The 24,050-nt window shown below is 40.9% G+C and overlaps 2 protein-coding genes across 2 annotated transcripts in view; both read right to left on the reverse strand.

Moving 5' to 3' along the window:
* The window catches only part of LOC140923399 (uncharacterized), a 224,262-nt gene that overhangs the window by 113,411 nt on the left and 86,801 nt on the right, over positions 1-24,050 (reverse strand). The gene's annotated exons all lie outside the window — the stretch shown is intronic.
* Positions 2,638-24,050, reverse strand: part of LOC140922328 (uncharacterized) — a 43,250-nt gene continuing 21,837 nt past the window's right edge. The window contains exons 2-3 of the mRNA XM_073372320.1: positions 4,997-8,676; positions 2,638-3,478 (exon numbers count right to left, since the gene is read on the reverse strand). Of these exons, the coding sequence (XP_073228421.1) occupies positions 5,005-8,676 (3,672 nt within the window). The 3' untranslated portion in view covers positions 2,638-3,478; positions 4,997-5,004. The remainder of the gene's footprint in view (positions 3,479-4,996; positions 8,677-24,050) is intronic.

Genomic DNA, 24,050 nt, shown 5'->3' on the forward strand with positions numbered 1-24,050 from the left:
TTTCGTTGTCATTTCGCGGTGTGTAGCGGCAAATTTTAGTATTTTGGAAAGATTTGAAATAAAAAGGCCGCAAAAATGATGACTGTCTCAGTATGTATATAGTAAATACAATACCACATGGAAGGAGCTTCGTTAACTCTAAGTACAAAAAATTCAACTGAACACTGCATGAGTATGTTGTGAAAAGGGGTTGATTTATACATGTGAACTGAACTCATAGTAAAGTTGAATGAACGTGCAGCAAATAATTTTTTACCAAGTTTACAACATTAGGTGCAGCTGACTATTGTAGACCTGAAAAGCACTGCAGCCTGCTAGTGAACGGCTTCAAAAATATCTGATGTAGATCTATCCAAAAAAAGTCTCTGAATTTTTCATTATCTTCTTCCAAAATATCTGAACTAAAAACTCAGCTATGTTTATAAGCTATCAAGTCACGTATCATAATTTACTTTGTTTTTAAAAGAGTTCGATAAAACGCTGACCGTAGATAAGCTAAGACATGAGTCACAACTCCCTCAAAAAAAAAATGTTAGGAAATGTTATAAAGGAAATAATAATAACCCCATCTGAAAGATGAGGTTGGTAAAAGTTTGACATATCAATGACCCATGAGACTCAACACAAGCTAAAGTTTCGTTACGTCCACGACTAAGAGTCTAAGTTTAAGTTGACCAGAAATAAATTCCAGACGTTCTTTTCTCAGAGCTCCCTATAAAACTTTTCAAGCGTGCGTTTCTCAAAACTCTTGAAAACCTTTAGGGCCCGAGAAGCATTTTTCAAGTCGGTTTAGTAGCAAACGGGACTCGCGTTTCTGTCGACATTGGGACTGGATGTTAAGGTAATTTAACTAGCGTAATGTGTCGGGCGAGAAAGCGGCTAACACTTCAGGCTAAATTTGGGTTGGAATTTTATTGTGACGCTTTCTTGTTACATGCAATACCTGAACGATAAATTCTCTCTGACATCAAATGTCAGAGCAGCTATGTCATAGGGATTTACACGTCTTTTTTCCGTCAAAAGTGGCTCAAAATAAAATTGCCGCCAACCTTCTCCACATAAATGTACACTAAATGTTATATCTAAGAGGAAAATATAAAGGGAATTTTAGCAGAAAAATAGTCTAAAAGACGTTTCTGTATGAGGCAGCAGAATTCCTTTCAAGTTTTAAAAAAATCGTTTGGTCATCAGAGTAAACTTCAAGTTAAATGAGTCACCAGTGCAAACAATCCAATAAAAGCGCAGTTTCTGATTATAAGCCCTTACTAATAGTCTCTAGCCAACCCTACCCTCCCTTATACTACTCCCAACCCTACTAAGCACGCACTATATCTAGTTCAATCATACACATAATAGGGGTAACGCCTTTGAAGGATTTTTTTTATTAATTATTTTTGCTGAAATCGTTTTATCCCAGTCAAGATCAGGCAGAAGGGCATAAATCTCAGCTCTCTACGGAAGTTTAAGACCACCTTTTATAATATTGAGATTGACTTCGGGGACGAAATCGAAATGTATATATTTTCAAAATATTTCCCAAGACGCTCACACACTCCAGGGGTTTAATGGATCTTTTACGGTATAGTTCAGTTTAGGGGTACGAACGTTGTCTTTTTATTCAAACTTCCTTTGTACCCCTTAGAAATTAATTCACTAGGAACCTCAAAAGGGTATAAAGACGAGAAACGTACAGATTTTCAATGTAAAATATGTCATGTGACAAAAATATTCTGGAACTGAGGAAGGTTGTCCATTTTAATCGTGCAAAGATTGCAACTGGTTTGTGCTGCTTTCACATTTGCTGGGGGGCTGAATTACTTATAACAGGTAGACAAAGATGCAGCCAAACCTCTATTAACCGGACTCCAGCCATTCCCAGAGGTTCTGACGTTTAATTGGTGAAGTCACAGTAACGGAATGAGACAATATGAAAACCACAGGATGTGCGTCCCTCAAAACTGCGTGAAACTTTTCATGGCCAAACATAATTTTTCAAGTTTGTTTCCTAGCACTTGGGATTAGCTTTTTAGACAAATTTTCCCAATTTATTTCTCCATTTTATAGCTGGCGCTTTCCAAAATATAGTCAAAAAACTGCTAGAAATCCGATTTCGTTTAATGATCCAAGTCTTTCGGGATTTTCGAGAAATGCGAACATGTGGTATAAACGTAGATCCGTGATTTAAACGCCGGAAGCAGCGGGGGAAAAACCCCTGGTATCCATTGCTTGCTTTAACGGTAACGTCTTACCTCATGTATGAGTACACTTGTTACTCTTGCTACACTTTCTACGCTTGCTAGCTACACTTGTTCCGTTTGCTATACGCTTGCCACGATACACTTGCTGCGCTTGCTACAGTTCATTTGCTATACTTGCTATCCTTGCTACGTTTGCTTGCTACACTTCTTGCCCTTGCTTTGTTGAGTACGCCAACGCTTTTTGAAGTTGCTACGCCTGCTACATTCAACAGGTGGTATCAATAGACAACCCTATCAGAAACTTTCTGTCTCATGAGGAATCCTATTTATTTATTTATTTTATCTAAGTTAGTTCAATTTTCCATTTCGTGTAAAATTAAGTTTCACATCATTGCTTTGACACTTATTATAGACACCAGCTTAGAAACACAAAGCGGTAAATTTATTTAAAGAAGTTAACTTTTAGAGGCACAGTTTAGGTCAGGTGTAAAACGTATTCTCTTTACAGATGTATAATTAAAAGTCAAGTAGACTTAAATCATGATCAAACTTGGAAATTCTTTTTTTCTACAAAACAGAGATCAACGGACTCTTCAATTTGTTTTGACCAGGCACTAAACAATTACGGAGTTTAATCAGTTCCCTAGTTAGTTGTCTTTCTTTTTTCTCTGTGGCTTAACCTCTTGTATGTAAAAGGTGTCGACAAGAGAAAACAGAAAACTTGACGGTAAAAACAACGTGGGGAACGCAAAAAAGCCTGGGCTATGAAATAGAAATCCTTCATCCATCAAAAAGAAGAGTAAATGTAAAACTACAATCATTAGTGATTTAACATAATGACTGAACAGGGTATTTGACTTTAATATTAGAATAGAGACCAATCTAGACACTAATCTGCCAAAAGAATTAAAAACTACAACAGTGTAAATAGTATAACAGTGACGAACTATATTAAATTGCTACAGTAGTCTAAATTGCCTCTGTCCAATGTGGTATAAATGAAAATAGCCGAAATTAGCTACAGATTCCTGATATTTTCAGGTGACTGTAAACAAGTTTCAAGTCCACACGACTGGTCGCAAAATAAGCTACGAAACGTACACCATAATTTTCAGACTACGGAAAGCTTCAACTTATTTAGTACCAGCATTTAATTTTCTCTTCTGGATAAAGAGTTCCTATTCTTGCGATGAACGCTCCACCTCGTAATTGTGACAAAATAAGAAACTGACTTCAACTTCAGATAGTTAGGAACTGCTTTACTGCATTCTTCATCATACCTATGCAACAAAAACAACAACAGCACAAAGCAACGTTAGCAAGCTAACAAAAGAAAAGTATAGTGACTTCATCTGGCGAGGCATAACATTTTGACAACTGCCTTCCAAGAGTGCGCTCGATTGATCGTACTCCGCGATAAGAATACGCAAAAATTTTGTTACAAACCTCTTCTATGCAGTAATTTTTGAACCATTTAAAGTTTATTTAGATCAGAATGCTGCCGTTTTGTAGATATCGAAGCACAATGAAAGACAGAACAAGTGATTTCTAGCGAGTTTATTCCATTTATTTTTATTTGAGACGCGGAATACAGTGAATCGAACACGCCCTAAATCTATTAGAGCAAAGGGTCACATTTAAACTCGCAACTTCAACCAATGATTAGACTTATTGCACATTTAAATAAACTTGCATACCATAAATTCAGGGGCACCCAACGGGAAATTTTGAGAAAAAGACCTAAAAACAACAACAAAGCGTGAATAAAGTTTTCTGAGACTATTTTAAGCATTTTGGGAGATTGCTGGAAAAAAATTATCTGTTCCTCACTCCCAGCAAGACTGATGGAAGAGTTCCCAGCCAGCAACCTTACAACCTGCAACCTGACTTACTGGGAAGTTTCATAGGGCACAATTCAGATCTTGAGTGGTAAGCAACCCATACCAGTAACCCGTATCAGCTATTCTAGACTTCAAATCCCCTCTGACACCCTGAATTATCTTTTTCCCAGCAACACTTTCCTTCCAAGGACTATTATTTCTTCCACATCTCCCAGCCAGCAAAAATTTGCATGAAGAACAGATATTTTGAGGAACAGATCCATTGGGTGCCCCTGTAAATTCTCTATAAAGCCCCCCTCTCTAATAGGCTCCCCTTTTCAGAGGAAAATTTTAAACTTCCTATCTCTTTCAAGTGGACTGATCATCCAATATTAATGAGCTGAAAGTTCGCATTTGATTTTGATCTTCGGCTTGATGACCTCCGACTTCATTTGCCTGAGCTTTTCCACTTTAGGTTCTTATAGTTCTTTATGGAGAATGGATATCATAATCTTCCCTTAAGTAAATAAACTCCTCTCCCCTCAAGAACGTTCTTAAAATGAATAAACCCCCGGAAGGCTTAGTAGAGGATTTACCATCTGCAGGAGACTTTAATAATGCAGTGACCACCTCCCGTAAACTAAGCGACCAGAAATTTGATCTTCGCATTTTGGGTCGTCGCTTACGTCAGGTTCGACCGTAAGTTGCAATGGAACGAACTCACACGGGGCCACCGACACTTTGAAAGGTGAAAAAATCATGAGCCTTGAAATAAATTTTCTATTCTTTAACTGCCAAAAGAACTAGCAAAGTCAGACTCCTTTGTTGTTGTGAACTTGACCTGTGATTGGCAGATTGACGCTACGTGGCACCGGGTTGAGTTCGTTGCTCAATAAAATGGCAAAAACAATTCCTTGTTAAAATTAAGTTTCATAAAGCACGTAATATGATCCAAGGTTTAAAAATATCCCAAAATACCTTGCTATTTATTGGATGCCCTCAAACTCGAGCGTTACATCGTCGCCAATGAGAACAAACGGCGCCCAGTACTTCACTGCGTTAAAGCGGTCAGATTCTCTCATTGATTTCATGGCTTTATTGAGAGCCTCACTAGCACTTCGTCCATGGACTAGTTGTTGGTAGAAAACTTTCATGAACTCCATAGTAGCTTCGTCGTCGATCGCCCACAAGGACACCAGAACAGAGCGAGCACCAGCACCTAAAAATGACCGTGCAATACCGACCACACCCTCAGATTTGACTTCTCCCCGAGCACTATGACAACAACTGAGTACAACAAGTCTTGCCCTAATCTGCGCCTCTAAAACATCTTTCATAGTTAAGAGATAGTCCTCCCTGGCTGGATTCAAGGATGACCGTTTGGTGTTTGGGGCCAAGGCAATTTCTCCTGTTTCCATTTTACCGTGAGCAGCAATGTGCACCAGAGCAACCGAGGAGATGCGTGTTAACACTTTATCTTTTGTTGCATGCATTCCAACGAGAGGTTCAGTTTGAAGTATTTCCCCAATCATCTTCACTTCCTTTTCCGCCCACGCCAACTGCTCTAGCCTCATTCCTTCATAAACTACCTCCTGTACCCACGGATCGCCGACGAGAAGAGCGCCAGTGTTGCTGTGCCAATCTGCTGGACAATTTTTGATTAATCGTAGAGTAGAAAGTGAGGGAAGTAGGCGAATTCTAAAAGTTTCGCAGAGGTACTTAGATTTCAGGTCAATGAAAGCAGCATAAGGGGCCAAACAAAGAGGTCCTTGTGGAACAACCACAACCTCATCGCCTTGGAGTAAGTCTCTTATAGGGTCCATAACAACTTTGTAAAATGTTTGTAATGACTTTGGCTCAAAAGATGAGGAATGAGACCTTGGCTGACTGGATCTTTTTTCTGCTAACTTGTTATCGCTTGGGTTCCTTAATGAACGATCTTCACAGTTAACATCGGCTCTCACACCCATTTTTTCAAGTGCAGTCTCCAGTAGAGACTGAAAATAGGTTTCGACGGAGATATCGATCTGAGTTTTCCTAGTTTTGATTTCGTTTCCTTTCTTGTTCACCCAGAGAACTATTCCTTCCTCGTTAATACCTATAAAAGCTGTATCTGACGGTAGGTAATTAAGAATGTCAGGTGTTGTTGCAGAGAATGTTCCTATTTCTCGAGACAACACTTTAAACCCATACTTGAACTCCAGAAGATCATTTAAAGCTTGGGCACGTCCATGATCAGCAGTTAAAAGTGCCTCGACGACTTTACCTTGCTTAAACTGTAGCCCCCAGAGCCTCAAATTAACATTATCATACGTACTCCCAAGACTAATCTTCCATTCGTCATTAGATATGAGATTTCCCCTGATATAGTCGAAGGCAATGACACTGTTTTTATAACAGTAAATGGCTGTCTGGAAATCTCCAAGACTGTGATAGGCGTTGCCAAGATTACAGTACGCTCTTCCTTCTCCTGCCCTGTCTCCCACTTCTTTGGAAATTTTGAGGTGTCGTTCATGGTACTCTAGGGCTTTCTGGAAATCTCCAAGATTTTTAAAAGCAATGCCAAGATTACCGTACGCACTTCCTTCTCCAGCCCTGTCTCCCACTTCTTTGGAATTTTTGAGGTCTCGTTCATGGTACTCTAGGGCTTTCTGGAAATCTCCAAGACTGTGATAGGCGTTGCCAAGATTACAGTACGCTTTTCCTTCTCCTACCCTGTCTCCCACTTTTTTGGAAATTTTGAGGTGTCGTTCATGGTACTCTATGGCTTTCTCCAAATCTCCAAGACTGTGATAGGCGTTGCCAAGATTACAGTACGCACTTCCTTCTCCTACCCTGTCTCCCACTTCTTTGGAAATTTTGAGGTCTCGTTCATGGTACTCTATGGCTTTCTGGAAATCTCCAAGACTGTGATAGGCGTTGCCAAGATTACAGTACGCTTTTCCTTCTCCTGCCCTGTCTCCCACTTCTTTGCAAATTTTGAGGTCTCGTTCATGGTACTCTATGGCTTTCTGGAAATCTCCAAGACTGTGATAGGCGTTGCCAAGATTACAGTACGCACTTCCTTCTCCTGCCCTGTCTCCCACTTCTTTGGAAATTTTGAGGTCTCGTTCATGGTACTCTATGGCTTTCATGAAATCTCCAAGACTGTGATAGGCGTTGCCAAGATTACAGTACGCTTTTCCTTCTCCTGCCCTGTCTCCCACTTCTTTGGAAATTTTGAGGTCTCGTTCATGGTACTCTATGGCCTTCTGGAAATCTCCAAGATTTTTAAAAGCAATGCCAAGATTACAGTACGCACTTCCTTCTCCTGCCCTGTCTCCCACTTCTTTGGAAATTTTGAGGTCTCGTTCATGGTACTCTATGGCTTTCTGGAAATTTCCAAGACTGTGATAGGCGTTGCCAAGATTACAGTACGCTCTTTCTTCTCCTGCCCTGTCTCCCACTTCTTTGGAAATTTTGAGGTGTCGTTCATGGTACTCTATGGCTTTCTCCAAATCTCCAAGACTGTGATAGGCGTTGCCAAGATTACGGTACGCACTTCCTTCTCCTGCCCTGTTTCCCACTTCTTTGTAAATTTTGAGGTGTCGTTCATGGTACTCTATGGCTTTCTGGAAATCTCCAAGACTGTGATAGTCGTTGCCAAGATTACAGTACGCTTTTCCTTCTCCTGCCCTGTCTCCCACTTCTTTGGAAATTTTGAGGTCTCGTTCATGGTACTCTATGGCTTTCATGAAATCTCCAGGACTGTGATAGGCGTTGCCAAGATTACAGTACGCTTTTCCTTCTCCTGCCCTGTTTCCCACTTCTTTGGAAATTTTGAGGTGTCGTTTATGGTACTCTATGGCTTTCTGGAAATCTCCAAGATTTCTTAAAGCGATGCCAAGATTACAGTACGCTTTTCCTTCTCCTGCCCTGTCTCCCACTTCTTTGCAAATTTTGAGGTGTCGTTCATGGTACTCTATGGCTTTCTCCAAATCTCCAAGACTGTGATAGGCGTTTCCAAGATTACAGTACGCACTTCCTTCTCCTGCCCTGTCTCCCACTTCTTTCGAAATTTTGAGGTCTCGTTCATGGTATTCTATGGCTTTCTGGAAATCTCCAAGACTGTGATAGGCGTTGCCAAGATTACAGTACGCTCTTCCTTCTCCTGCCCTGTCTCCCACTTCTTTGCAAATTTTGAGGTGTCGTTCATGGTACTCTATGGCTTTCTGGAAATCTCCAAGACTGTCATAGGCGTTGCCAAGACTACCGTACGCTCTTCCTTCTCCTGCCCTGTCTCCCACTTCTTTGGAAATTTTGAGGTGTCGTTCATGGTACTCTATGGCTTTCTGGAAATCTCCAAGACTGTCATAGGCGTTGCCAAGATTACCGTACGCTCTTCCTTCTCCTGCCCTGTCTCCCACTTCTTTGGAAATTTTAAGGTGTCGTTCATGGTACTCTATGGCTTTCATGAAATCTCCAAGACAGTCATAGGCGTCGCCAAGATTACAATACGCTTTTCCTTCTCCTGCCCTGTCTCCTGCTTCTTTGGAAATTTTGAGGTGTCGTTCATGGTACTCTATGGCTTTCTGGAAATCTTTAAAGTTAACATAGGAGTTACCAATAGTACTATTCCCTTTTTCTTCCTCTGTCCTCTCCACAACTTCATCGGCAATCTTGTTGGTATTTCCAAGATTACAGGTGGCTTCTGTTTGTCCTTTCGCAGCCATTCCACTAACAAATTGCAGATAAGATCTACGCACTGCTTTTCCCGAAGATAGTGTTAATTCTCACATTTTTTGCTTGCTTTGCCATTTCAGCTCTGCTGAAAAAAAGTGTAGATATGTTTTGTTTTTTTTTTTTCGTTGGTACCATTTCTCTATATGTAAGACAACGTACGATAACGAAAATGAAAAGTAAATTAAAACATCGAGTAAAAGCTTATTTATTAGCTCTCAATAATTATTCGTTTTTGTTCATGATCACAGTCGCATTTGGTTTGCTTCAAATAGTGATGGTTCTACTTGTTTTTTATCGTTGTGTCATGTGACTTGATAAACTGGCGTCTTCTCCTAAAAAAGGAAAAAGACATTATTTTTGGTGATCAGTGATCGAAATGAAAAAAGAAAACAGATTTACCATTGTTTAAACATGGTGTATATTATCTATCTAGTCTTGGTACATTGATCTACCCTCCATTGAAAATACTAAAGTTTTGGGCAACAAACTACAAATTGGGCCAGTAGAAATATTCAGAAAAGTCAAATTTCGGAAAGTGAACTTATTTCTAAGGTTTAAAATCTCTTGCTAGCGGAATACAAATGTACAGCAAATGAAAAGAATATATATTTCTATACCACCAGTTATTTCAAGCTTGTGGAATTTCAGAAAATTACAATTATGGTTCATATAAAATAGGAAAGGCCTCCCTGACTCCTTGCCCTGCTCGGTTTCAGCTGAAGAGCGATGGTCAGCAAAAATCGAGAACAATCTTAATTTCGTGGCAGGAGTTAAAAAATGAATTTGTCTATAGATAGCTTTTAGTTAGATAAGAAACCTAATGTAGATTGTTCCCGCCAGAAAACTTTTATTTGTGGTTTTCGATGTCGGAGTCTCAGACTGCCCCTAATTTTTTCCCTGAAATTCGCTAACATCAACTTTCCTGGTGTGCGCAAAGGAAGGCGCATGGAGAATCGGTACGTGTAAAAACTTGAGGAGTTTTTTTTTTTTTTTTACTTCCTATTGTCCTTAGCTACTATGGCTCTGTTACGTTGACGTCTTTGAATTTCTTTGTGTCATGTCACTTAGGAAGATTGCAAGTTCTTTTCAAATACACCCGTCCGAGGATGAGCCGGTTTAAAAAGATTTCTGTACACAGCTTGCCCTTATAATTTAACACAAATGATAAATATGACTCTTCTGGACAGCCTTTTTTTTATGTCGTCACGCAACGCAGACACTAAAAACGGCTGTGTAGCAGACTACTATGAGAACGGACATGTATGCATAATAAATCACAGGCGGCCATACCATAGGTGACGCGCCAGTGTCGCGTTACAGGCGACCGTTGAAAATATAAGAGACTTTGTATGAGAAATATATTACTGAGATCTCGGAACGCTAAATAACGCTAAACCTTACTTTTTCTTAAATGAAATGAATAAAAAAGACTTACCTGCAATGTATTCCACTGCGTTTTGGTGTCTGTTTGTCGTTTTACTGTTTTTTTGGCTTTATTGCGTAACCACTGTTACTCCTTTCATAGAACGAAGTAGCCGTGCCAGGCTCTCAGATCGTATACTGGGGACCACTATCTCGGAGCCTGGAACAGGCTAAGAACGAAGTGGTGAAAGAAGTAACAGTGGTTACGCAATAGAGCCAAAAAAACAGTAAAACGACAAACAGACACCTAAACGCAGTGGAATACATTGGAGGTAAGTCTTTTTTATTCATTTCATTTAAGAAAAAGTAAGGTTTAGCGTTATTTAGCGTTCCAGTAATATATTTCTCATACAAAGTCTCTTATATTTTCAACGGTCACCTGTAACGCGACACTGGTCACCCATGGTATGTAAATTACATTACATCCTTCCCTCGTAACGTGAGTTTGGGCCGCCTGTGAATAAATCAGTGAAAGGGCTGAGATGAAATCCTACAGTCCTCTGCGAACTGAAAGATCATAGACAACACGGCTTATTAATATCTGACATTGGTTCGTTGAGCGATGAAGACATCCTCGCAGAGTTTCGTGAAGAAAAGCAGGTGGAAGTGGGTGACGACGATGATGGAAATGAAGATGAACAACAAGAAGAAACTCCTAAGCGACCAACGAAGAGTGAGGCCCGTCAAGCAAAGCAATCGAGACTCTCTCAGGCTACAGTTTGTTTGATGTTGAGGGAGCCGAGATTCGACGGCAAACAAGCCAGTTGTCATTCACGATCGACAAAAGTATTAGCAAAAACCAAAAACAACAGAACATTCAAAGATTTTTCAATGCAACAGCATCTGCTGATTTATCCAACATATAATTACTGTATTTTTATTTTATCAGTGTCTTTCTTCATACTGTACTGTATTTTATTAAAAAATGATTCATTGTTACGAATTTTACGCTTCCCCGGTTATCTCGAAACCTCGATATTTCGAACTTTTTTCCACTTCCCTTGGGACTTCGAAATAGCGGGGTTCGACTGTATTATGCTCGAAAATTTGAGCATAATGGCTAATATATATGCATGTATACTGGAGCTTAAGAGAAGGCGTTTTCACTTTCCATGTTCAATTTGAGACTACCGGGTATTTAGCTTCTCTGAAATCGTGCCCGTGAGTAACGCCCGGCTTATTTTATTCTGCGAAACGAAACGAAACGAAACGAAACGAAATATATTGGGGAAAGAGAAAAAATGCTTATTAACACGCGCTGCTACTCACGAAATTATTCCTAGGCTAATTGTCGAAACAGCGTCTGACAGCGTCTACTCTATACCCAAGAAACCACAACCGCTCAGCTGCGAAGCGAGTTTTGTTTGTGATCGCTTGGTTATTCTAAATGAAGATAGAATACTTTGAGAAAAGTTTCCGCGATATAAATGACCAAATGCCGTTTTAAGTTAAAGGAACAGTGTAGTTCGAGTATATAGCTTCAGCTAATGCAATGCCTACCTCAGATATAAATTCCCGATTAGTCTTGATAGTTCGCTTGATTTGTCTCGACGAACAAGTCTACGAGGAAATAATATTTTGCAAAGCAAGTCAGTATAAAAGTCAATTGCATTTTCCTTCACAAAATAACTGGACTTGCACAAAACTTACCTATAGGCAACAATCAACCCTAATTAAATGGGATTTTCCCTTCCTTTAGCTTTCAGTTTCATTTTGATTACGTCAACAAAAGTGACGTAAGTGCTTCCAGAAATAGCTCCCGAAATACAGCCATCCATGAAAAAAAAAACATATTAGGGGTTAGCCTGAATTTCTGACGATTACTTCGAGTCGATTTTACTACCTCAGAGGAGGGAGTAAAAACCAGTCGTCTAAAATTCAGGCTAAAGAGGGGTCAAATTAAATCGAATAATTATATACAGTTATTTTAAAATTCGCTGTGGCTATATGCTAGGCAGTCGGGAAGGGTCTTAACTAAACAGAAAATTTTCTAGAATTTCTACAAAATCCCTTTTTCTAATCGCTTCAAAGTATTCCATCTTCATTCAGAATTATCAAGCGAAAATTATCAGCAAAACAAGAATGGCTTCGCAGATGAGCGGTTGTGGTTTCTTGGGCATAGAGGAGAGTCGACGATTTTTATTGTTAGATATATTATGCTAGAAAATTGGAGCATAATTAATGGCTGGTAGGCATGTATTCTGGAGCTTAAGAGAAGGCATTTTAACTTTCCAGCTCCGCTTTCAGTTTGCCGGGTATTTATAGCCTGTGTACATGTGAAATCGTGCCAGTGAGTCATGCGCTGCTACTCACGAAATTTTTCCTCCGGCTATAATCTGACACGGGGCCCCGTCATTTGCATGAATTTTTGCGGGGGACATTTTCCCTTTGTTTCTTCCCCACCCCCCTCGACCCACCATCGCTTTTCTTATCAAATAGAGCCAAATAACGTCGGGAAAATTGCAACGTGGTGTACCTCTCGGTATTCCCCACACATCTCACCCTGGAACGTTTGGAGATCATAGGACATTATGGAAGGGAAGGAGCTGTATTTTGCTTTTGCATCAAATCTAAGTGAAAGAAAAATGAAAGAACGTGGAGCAAAATTTACTTCTCGCGAGAGTGCAGTGCTTCGCGGATATCGCTTCGTCTTCAATACCAACTGGAAAGATGATGGTTTTGGTTACGCTAATATCACCCCAGACGAAGGTTCCGCGGTTCATGGCGCTTTATACATCTGCGAGAAGGGAAGCATGGGGGAAGCATATGCAAAATGGATAACGAGCACATTCATGAAGGCAATCGTTTCCACCGAGTGATCGTTAAAGTGGAAAAGAGAAACGGGGAAGTTGTAGATGCGATTGCGTACGAAGCGAATAAGGAATGTGTCAAAGGTGGGTTGAAGCCAAGCCAAATTTATCTCAATGAAATACTTGAAGGAGAGGATCTTCTTCCAAAGGAGTACGCAGCATACTTACGAAACTTGAAGGGTTAAGAATAAAAGGAGATAAATGAGGACAAAAGGAGAACACAAAAGACCCGACAGAAAGAACGAAATCAGCAGTTGGGTGCCACACAGATGTTCATTTGGTTGTCACGCAACCTTTCCCGTGCTTGTCACGCGAACATCCTACTACGTAACGACCACAAGGATTTCTGGGCTAAGAAAAAAAAAACGACGGGGGGTACGCCTGCATGCCTATTTGCCCAGGATGTGCCACATAAGAGTAATATTTTTCATAAATAAAAGACTGATCTCTGAGTGGCAAAGTCTAGAATAGGGTGATGTGAAAAAAAAAAGAAAAAAAAATTGGATAAACAAGTTGTATTTTTCTTAGTTTTTCCGCCATGAAATAAAGTTTATACCCAATTTTCATTGTAAGGAACTCTTTAATACTTAGTTTTACACTTTTTGTGTTTACTGTGTTACACCCACTGAGGGTAATATTAATATTGTAATCCAGACAACATCCTTGTTGGAAAGTTTCTGAGCAGCGCCGTAGCTAGTATGAGGCCAACCGAGGCACTCGCCTCGGTAAAATTTTGACGAATTTCCCCGATCATTTTTATTTTACATAAGCGATCATCGGATATTTTTAACGCATCATGATATTACAAAGAATTCAGCAATTCAGTCAATATACTATGAAAAAATTACCATATCATCGATCTCAAGGGGCTACGTACGTTAACTCAATTTTTTTTGAACAAATACTGATCAAAACCATTGGCGAGGTTAACGGTCACCCAGATTATGTAGCTTGTTTCTGATTATTGCTTTTTAAATTCCACTTAAATTAACTCGAAAAAAAGTTACCGAAAGGCCCAGAAAACGCTGCAAATCGCATTTCCGAGAGACTAAAGTTCAAAATTTCTCGGGGGGGGGGGGGGGGGGCATGCCCCCGAACCCCCCTAGCAACTCCCGCCTGCCTCGGTTGGCCGTTTGGTCTGGCTACGGCACTGCTGAGGATCCAAATAACAGTAAGGCAGGGCTGGCACTAAGATTTCAAGTTGCTGGGTATATGCAATTAGTATGTGGTGGGGGATTAAACAACTAGCTAGGAAGGTTAGTGGGTTTTGGTTTTCTTTTGTTCCTTATAAAAGTAGCTGGTGATCATGCTCATAGGAGCCGGACACAGGAGAAATCCCTGGCCCCCAGCTCTTGGTGCCAGTCCTGAGTAAGGGCAAGCTTCTTAACAACAATATCCTCATTCTTAAGACTGATTTCTTTTAAGGCTAACGACTGGAAAATCCTGAAGTACTGGACTGATTGCTACATTTAACTGCACCTTGGCTACTAGGCATAATTATCAAAATTAATAGTATAATCCCTTGTTGACTAACTTTTAAGTAATATATCAAAAACGAGTGTGTGGGCTTCATCGGGGTATCCAGACACCGAGAAACAGATGAAAGCACGAGGCTGAAGGCCGAGTGCTTTTATCGTTTTGAGGTGTCTGGATACCTCAACGAAGCACGAAGCACGAAGCACGAGTTTTTGGTATAGTTTGTTAAACAAGTGGCTGGCCATTATTATTCATTTATTGTTGTTTCGTTTTGGTGATTAAACAATAGCTATAGCTATAGAATGTGATAACAACTGTTTGGATGGAATGTGTCATTTGGGAGTCATCCAACTTAATTTATTGTTTATCATAATATTCAGTTTTTGTGCGACATGGATGAGTCAAGTTGAAGGTTTCAGATGCCCAAAACTTTTTCTACAGTTTACAAGAACAAATGAGCGTTACAGATTTTTTGAGCAAGGCAAGACCAAAAAGCGCTCAAGATTTGCACCATTGAGCCAGGAGGACTATTCAAAGGTGAAGACATTGGTGTGGATGTGCAAGAGTTGACTGAAAGCATTGAAATCACTAATTCCAAAAGTCTAAACTAAGGGCTATCCAAGTTTGTGCAGGAGGTTGCAAATAAGTCAGGTGGATGATATCGCTCTCTGAAGCTTTACAGGCGATTGTCTGTGGCTTTAAACGTTTCCTGGTAGAGAAAAATGGTGAGGACGCATTAAATCCTTTGCCTGTTAGTGACAAAAGGTATCATTTCAACTGATTTTGAAAGGTTTTATTTGAGCTTTGCATTTTAACTTTGTGTGACTTGTGTTGTTTCCTCCTATAGGTTTGGGACATTTCGAACTGTGATAATATGTGAATTACCCAACTATTCTGTTACATTCTTTAAAAGAAATAAATGTTTGTTGTTTGCATGAGACGTTATTTACTTAGAATAATTTAATTTATTCATGTCACATGTCACATGTCACACATTTTTCTAGAATCAGTCAAAATTTGGATCTTGTATCCAAATCTTTAAAGACTTTTATCTGGTTTTTCATTGGTTATCCAAACGCATCCACGTGATGTAGTATATACAGGTGTTGACTGGTGGGCTCGAATTATGAATAAAATTATTAATGAGCTTGAGAAGTCCTTATTCCAGCTTCAGATTGCATAATATCTCACTTTCCCCCAAATGTAAGTGAGTAGCCCTCTGATCAAACATGGCAAACAAGCTTACTACATGTAACTGGCCAAGGCTATTTTGTGAACTGATAGTCACCACCATTATATAGTGTGTAACGTACACTATGATAATTTGATGGCTTCCTTTCCATGATTATAGCTTGCATATGTCAACAACGATGGCCACATCCCATTAAGAATCCAGTACATTTTATACAAAATCCAACACGCCTGAATTTTCAGAACCCTTTCCTCAGGGGTTGACCCTGACTTTGGGATCTGTAGACGCTTGCAGGCAGTCAACAGAAGGCTGATGTACTCTGTTGTTATCTTATCTCTCCATACTCTGTAATGCCGTGACTTGGTGGTTCCAGTCGATATACACCAACAGTTTGGTCCTTTGAAGCTGTTACTAAATCTATTAAGAAAGTTATATTAAGGAGAACAAAATGAAACCATAGTCAAAATAGGGAACGAGAGAGATTACTCTTCCTGTGGATTTTTAAGTGAGGATGTGCCACTGGTACATCAAAGCCCTTACCCCTTTAAGCCCAATATCCACCTACAAATTCTCCAGACTGATCTCCATAAATATTCTTAAATTCTATACTGATGATGTGCCACTAGTGGAGACTCCAGGGGATGGGGCCTGGCCCCCCCCCCTTATTTTTAGACCAAACAGAGGGCCAAAAAAAATTTTTTGGGAGACTGGACCGCCCCCCCCCCCCTTATCTAAGGGTCTGGATGACCGGGTCCCCTCCCCCCCCCTTATCTCAAGGTCTGGATCTGGTACTGGCCACTACCTGTACTTAGATCCGGGTGGTGAGTAGTGACACATCATTAGTATAACAGAATTTCTATGCTCGTTCCTTAGATATAACTTTGCAAAGAAACTGTAGATGGCATCCTGAAATGTTGGTTATGTTCTATAAGGCTATGCACAATCATGTCTGCTGAGAACTAGAAGTACATTTAAAATGCATAGAGCTAAAGATACATTCATCATAAGGTGAAATATCAATGTCCTCCACAGCATCTGAGTGACAGAACAAATCCTCTACAAACTCGTGATGATCAGGAAAACGTCGATATCTGTAAGAACAAATTATGAACAATCTTGATCAAATTCACAGACCAAAAATATATAATTATATAAATTTAAGGTTCATTTTGTACAAATATGCAACTGGCTTTGGAAGCAGAATTAAAGAAACCGGCCTCATAATGTGTGTACACTTCAACATTGATATAGCAACGCACAAATTCACAATATTTTCACTGAAATTAATAGGGCTGAATTTTTTGGAAGGAAGTGACAGCTACAAAGTAAGATTTGAATTTAATTATTAAAAATAACAAGTTGTACCTACAGTCTAACCTCTGTTGATTGAAGCCTTCAGGGGAAGCACTGACAATAATATTAACAGATGTTCTGTTTTCAATGATTTACTGATAATTTTAGTAGCCCTGGCTAAAAAGAGGGTGGCTACATACATTAGACGTTTAACAGTAATTGACATCTGTTGATTTAAGAATAGTTGCAAATTAATATTGTTAATGGCTAGTCAAGAGATCACTTAATGCATGTCATTTACTACAGAGTATGACTTACTTGCGAACAACTCCTCTGTCACAGGCAGTAAATAGTGTACAAATGTACTTCCATTAGAAGTATTGAAAAATAATACAAACTCTTCATGTCAAAAATACATGAAGAGTTTGTATAATGTCATACTTGGTCTTATCAACCAAATGACTTTATAACATCACTTTGACTCTTAATCAAGGAAATTCTTAAATAATTTTTTTATTCATAAAATGTTGTTCATACTTGATTTTCCATAGTGGATCTTTCCCATGTTCTTTCATACGTTCTTGAGCCCCAGCTTCTAGGACAAAACTTGTCAAATTTAACTCCCCTCCAAACATGACGAGACCTAAAAGACATTGCACAACAAGACAGGGAAAAATCATCATTTTTGATTATTTTGAATTGCTTTACAAGAGTCATTTTAATTAGGCCGAAAAAAATTTTTCATGAGCAGGATTGATTACAGTTCTTCTGTAATGTGAATTTCCTAAAAGAAATTCGTTTGCCAATAGGGTAAATTGAGAACAAAATTCACTAGCCTGATGACAATATTAAAATCCACTAGTCCTGGGCTATCGGACACGACTTTCTTTGCATGCTGGTAGTTAATAAGATGAGTACATAAGTAAATACTTGTTATACATACCAGTCGGCCATAAACAAGGATTGGGAAGGAGCACTTTTCACAAAATGGATCTTGCACTTTTTACCCAATCGGCAAAATCTGTGAGGAGGACAGGAGGATAAGCTAAACTTCTTTGAAACCTAAATGTCTTGTTTGAATAACAAACTGATATGATAACAGAAACGTAAGAGCCTACGTTATCTCATCTACTTGTATGGGGCTAAAATAATAAAAAATTAATGACTTAATTTGGGGGTCTTCTGTAAATGACCTAATAAATGCCCAAGGCGTCTAGTTACTTCTAGGGGGTCCAAGTGGGGGCGTTTAATAGATACATGTAGGAGGCAATTTAAACGACAGAGGCGTTTATTCTCATAACTGTAACAAGCTCAACAAAACTAACTTGCTTTTGGCAAAAATATCAAGAGAGTTTAAAAATAGTGATATATCCACTCCATCAGTTGATACGTCCAGGCCCTCTAGAGATCCATATCGCTCTTTTTCAAATCCCAACATCAATGTTAGAATCCACATTCGTTGTTATTGCGTAGCCATCATTAGTCTATCCTCATTTTTAACTTAACATCGAGCAAGATGAAATACGCATTTACCCTTGTTAATCAAGCAAGAAACTGAATGAATTGAATGATTTTACACCTTTTTCCTAATTCCTAGTATTTTGGAGTAATTCTCAAGGCGAGCTGTCTACCTCTTCTCGGTTTGCACTGTTATGCAGTGAAAAATAAAAATGCAAACCATTCAATACATAACATCTAGAATCTGGGAAATGAAAGAAGACAAAAAATTTCAAAAACATCTTGCCAAAACTCAGGTCTGTGCAATATTTCAAATGTGAGATATTTGGAAAAACGATTTACCTAAATTTATAAAGCTTTGTATGGAAATGCCATATTGGAGTCCCTTTCAGGGACACCAATATAGCCGCCAGATACCAACAGAAACATCTGTTTTCGAGTTTTCTTACTAAGGCATGAATTCTTCGCTTGAATAACTCATAAAGATTAAAGTAATATTTATTCTGAGACAAGGAATGTTTAGATAGCAAAATCTCCCAAAATTGGTAATGTTTTTAACCCACATAAGAGCTCTCCTGGCCATCAGCTAAATGCCATGCCATGCAAAAGCCTGGAAATTCAAGAACCCTTTGGAACCAAAAATTTGTTCATAAATTATAAAGGTGTTAGGCGCTGTAATACCTCGTGAAAGTAGCAACTTAGAAGAATCGATAGTTTCTTAGTTTGATTTTTAGTGACGCCACGTGCAAACCAAGAATTAGACAGGGGCATCTAATAAAATTTCAACAGCGTTGAGGCAGTGTTTATGTGGAATTGGACTTAATTAGGTCATTTACGATGAATGACTTACAAATACAGTGTGCAAAGAAAGTCATGTCCGATATCCTAAGGCTAGTGGATTTTGCTATCGGCCAGTGATTTTTGTTCTTAACTTGCCCGACGGGTAAGTGCTGTGCTTTGGGAAAATTCAAATTACAATACAATACAATACAATTTACGATGACTTTATTTAGAGAGGGAAGCGCAATAACCTATTACAGTTTTCTAACCTAGAGCCCTCAAAAATTACAAAGTTAAAAAATAATTACAGAAGGATTGTAATCAATCCTGCTAATCAAAAAGGGTTAAAATGGGGCTAGTTGAAATGACTTTTGGGCTAGTAAATGCTTGCTACAGCTTGCTCGAATGGCAGGCTGTAAAACTGACTTTCTTTACACCCTGCAAATAGGGGCCAAGTGACTGGGGCTGAATGAGCAGAAATCATAAAATTAATAAAAATAATAGTACATACTTGATGATCCCACTTGAGTTCTCTCATGACAACCACTTGAGCTGCTGCAGCTGTTCTAGGGGATTTCTGTTTCCTTTTACTTTCCTTATCACCTAATAGATATGACAAATACATAAGAATAAAACTTGTTATATATGTAGCTATCACTACGCGCCAATGAGCAACAATTTTACTTATACGCACACCCTGTTCAATTTGTTTAGAAATGCTGTTGCGATGATTTCAACAAAATTTATTCGTTTCTCGTTTGATAAACTCGCTCGTACTCACAAGATCGCTCGCTCTTTTTCTCCTCGTGTTCTAGTGCCAAAACCGGTCCTGACCGGTTCGGCTTACGTCACACACGCACCACAGGAACCCCATTTCGGGTCCGACACTCTCCCCCTATTTGATACACGCAAGTGGAGCAAATATAATCACACAGCTCCATGCTTATATAACAGCAACAGTTTTAAAGAGTTCTAATAGTTCGTGACTCCGCAAGTCACTGAATCAGTTCTCGCAAGAGGAGCAAATCGAACATACAGCTCCATGGGCTTAACAGTTCTAACAGATTTAACAGTTCTAACAGATTTAACAGTTCTAACAGTTCATGACCCCACTCGTCCCTGGGTCTGTTCACTTGTTCTCTTGCTCTGCAATCTCTCTGATCCGCTTCGCCACAGCTACAGCAGCCCGCCTAGGGGCGAACTCTCTGGCTCGAGGATTAAGCTGCACCGAATTTCTCAACTGTGTGTCCCGTACGTCGCACGACAGCTCCATTGGACATAGCTGTTGGATTGCTCGCTCCAAGTAGGACTTCCCCGCTCTCAACCTCGCTGCTCGGACGACGCCGTCACGCCCCTTGATGAGTTTCACTACAACTCCAATGTTCCACTTTCCACGGTTGCGCTCCTCACTCTGAATTAGCACCACATCTCCAACTTTCAGTGTCAGCACCTTGGTCTTGTGTTTGAGATTGTGTCTCTCCCTCAAACTTCTGATGTATTCTGTAGTCCACCTTGACCACAGAATGTCCTTGCAGCGACGGAGGTATCTTGTCCTCTTACGTAGCTCCACATCCTCCACTGACTCTGCATCCTCCTCTGGCAGGAGGTTAGGTAGCCCGTGCATCATGACGTTTGGCGTTAGCACCGGAAGTTCAACATCATCTTCAACATAGGATAACGGGCGGTTATTGACAGCCACCTCCACCTCAAGCACAACTTCTTCAAGCTCTCCGAATGTCAGGTACGCTCGTCCCATAGATTTGTAAAATGACTGTTTCACAACTCCAACCAACCGTTCAAATTGACCGCCCCACCATGGGGCTCTGGCGAGGTTAAACTGCCAAAGGATGTTGTGGTGGGCCAGATAGTCTTGCAATTTCTCCTCCCTCATAACACTCTTGAGCCACCTGGATGCAGCCACAAAACTTCTTCCATTGTCCGAATAAATCTTCGTAGGCCTCCCCCGTCTCGCAATGAAATGTTTCAAACACCTGATGAAACCAGCAGTGGTCTGGTCAGTTAGTAACTCTAAATGGACAGCTCTCGTTAGACTGCATGCGAACAGTAAAATGTATGCCTTGCCTTCTTTCTTCTTCGAAATCTTGTAAGTTATGGACCCGGCATAGTCCACCCCTACTACTTGGAACGGAAATGTCCCCTCTGTACGATCCACTGGTAAGTTTCCAGGCGGTGGATTTTGGAGCTTTGTCACATGGAACTTCTTACACCCATAGCAGTGGTTAACCACGTTCTTCGCCAGTTGCCGGAGACGGGGAATCCAATACTCTTGTCTCACATGCGCCATCGTTAGGCCGACTCCCCCGTGTAGCGTCAAGATGTGGGCGTCTTGCACCATTTTTTCTGATAAGACTACCCTGGGTGGCAAATACACCGGATAATGTCCTTGAATTCTTCCTCTGCACACATAGATTCCTTGGTCATTCTTCTGAAGGTTGAGCCTTTCTTGGTCTTCCAGAAACTTGTCTGTTACACTGTGTCTCTGCTGCTCCCGCCTTATCCACCACTTGACCTGTATCTCCGTCTCAGCTGTTGTCAAGGGTCCGCTTACTCGGTTCCACTTCTTGCTCCGGCAATTTTGAAGGAATCTCATGACCCATGCACTGATTCTGATCGTTCGCCAGAAGGTATGCCTTTCCAGCACTTCATCGAAGTCGTCCCTCGCCTCCACTGCCACTGCAAACACCTCCTTAGTAAGCTTAGCTTCTGCTTCCGTTTCTTTGTTAGGCTCTGTCACTACGTCTCCCGGCCACTCCTCTGGCTTGGACAACCATTGTGGTCCCGGCAACCACACATTACACAGCTGATCTGCCTTGCAGCCTCTGCTTCCTATGTCGGCTGGGTTGTGTTTGGAGTCGACATGTCTCCATTCAATGTAATCTTTGTCGTTGATCTTGCGGACTCTGTTGGCCACAAACTGTTTGTAAGTACCTCCCCCCTTGATCCAGTGGAGTGCGACAGTACTGTCACTCCACCCATGGACTGACTTGATTGGATATCCTTCAAGTGCGACTCTCACGTTCTCCACAAGGTTAGCGGCCATGTGAGCGGACACAAGTTCCAATCTTGGAATTGTAAGATTCTTCTTTGCTAATCTTGACTTTGCTGCTATTAAGCCCTTGCTCACCCCGGAGGCTTGCGTAATCACTGCATAGACGGCCGCTGATGTACCAACTCCACTTGTGTCACCGAATACATGCAACTGGACTCCTTCGATCGGCTCCTTGAACCTTGGTATGCTCCGCAGTACTTCAACCTTGTTGGGGAGGCTCCTCACAAACTTCAGCCACTCTTGTCCAATTCTGTCTGACAGTTTCTCATCCCACGGTAGTCGACTGTCGCATACTTCGCGGTATAGAAGCTTTCCCACTAATGTTGTGGGCGACGCTACACCAAGCGGGTCGTACACCGCAGCTAAGAATCGTAGCATTCCTCTCTTAGTGTTATCAACAGGTTCCTCAGGGAAAGTCACTGCAATTGTGTCCTCTCTCTTGTTCCACGGCAAACCTAATATCTTGGATTCACCTTCCTTAACTCCCAACTGTTGCTTTGCGTAACTCTGCTGTTCATCAACAGGCACCCCATTCTCACCGTCTAGCTGAGGCTCGTGCACCGGAACAACATTCTCACTCTCTAGCTGAGGCTCGTTGGAGTTCCACTTGTGCATGGTAAACTTAGCATCCCCAAACACTGATATGATCGTCGTCTTCAGGTCCTGAACCTCTTCTTTGGTGTTGCCCCCCGTGATGACGTCATCAACGTATAGACTCCTCAAGATCTCGTCTACCTCCACTGGGTATTTCTCTCTTAGGCTTTGCAAGTGCAACTTTAGTGTTCCCGCCAACAAGAATGGCGACTGGACCAACCCGAAGAGCGCTCGCGTGAATCTCAAGGCTTCAATAACTGAAGGGTCCTTGTTCTTGAGCCAGTGGAAACGTAGTGCATCCCGGTCTTCAGGTCTTATGCGTACTTGTAAGAAGGCTTGTTTGATGTCAGCTGCTAAGGCTACTGGCTTTAGGCGATTTCGCACAAGAACGTTCCACAACAGATTCTGCAAGGGAGGCCCCGTTTCTAAGCACTCGTTTAACGACGGACTATCTTCACTTGGCTTAGCCGATGCGTCAAATACAATTCTGAGTTTTGTGGTCACGGCAGTTTCCTTTTTCACAGGTTTGTGAGGGATGTAAAATACTCTCTCGTTTGGCTCGTCTACGACTCTCTCAACTATCCCTTCAGTGAGTTGCTCTTGGATGATCTCATCGTACTTGTCTATCAGACCAGGCTCTCTCTGCAACTTCCTCACTAGACCTTGTAGTCTCCTGATACTTCCGCGTTCGTTCGATTGCAGGTGATCGTGACCCGGCTTCCATAGCAAACCCGATTCGTACCAACCTTCGTCACTTCGGTTCAGTTGCTCAGAGAATTCGGCAAACACGTTTTGCTGGTCTGCTTCTGGTCTATCTGCGAGTCCTAAAACATCTAAAGAGCAGAGTTGTTCGTAGTCCGCTGCCGATGTTTTCGTCAAATAAACGTTGGATAGCGCGGCTTCTCTCCCTGTGGACATCATCGTCCACCCCAGCATAGTGAACTCAGCAATGGGCTCAGACGGCTGACCAATTCTAGGTTTCGTCTCAGTTTTGATCCTTGAGTACTCGCTGGCGCCGAGTATTACATGAATGGGTAACTCACTCTTCTTGTCATCGTCATCCATGACCACTCCCTGCAGGTGACGATACTTGCTGATCAGTTCTCAATAATTCGGATTTGGGACTGTGAGTAGAACACCCTTGTCCACCTTATTGATCTTCGTCATCATCTCAAACTTCCCATCAACACTTTTAACCGTTACTGAATACCCTTG

The sequence above is a fragment of the Porites lutea genome, chromosome 13 (assembly GCF_958299795.1).
Source record: "Porites lutea chromosome 13, jaPorLute2.1, whole genome shotgun sequence".
NCBI classification, from domain to species: domain Eukaryota; kingdom Metazoa; phylum Cnidaria; class Anthozoa; order Scleractinia; family Poritidae; genus Porites; species Porites lutea.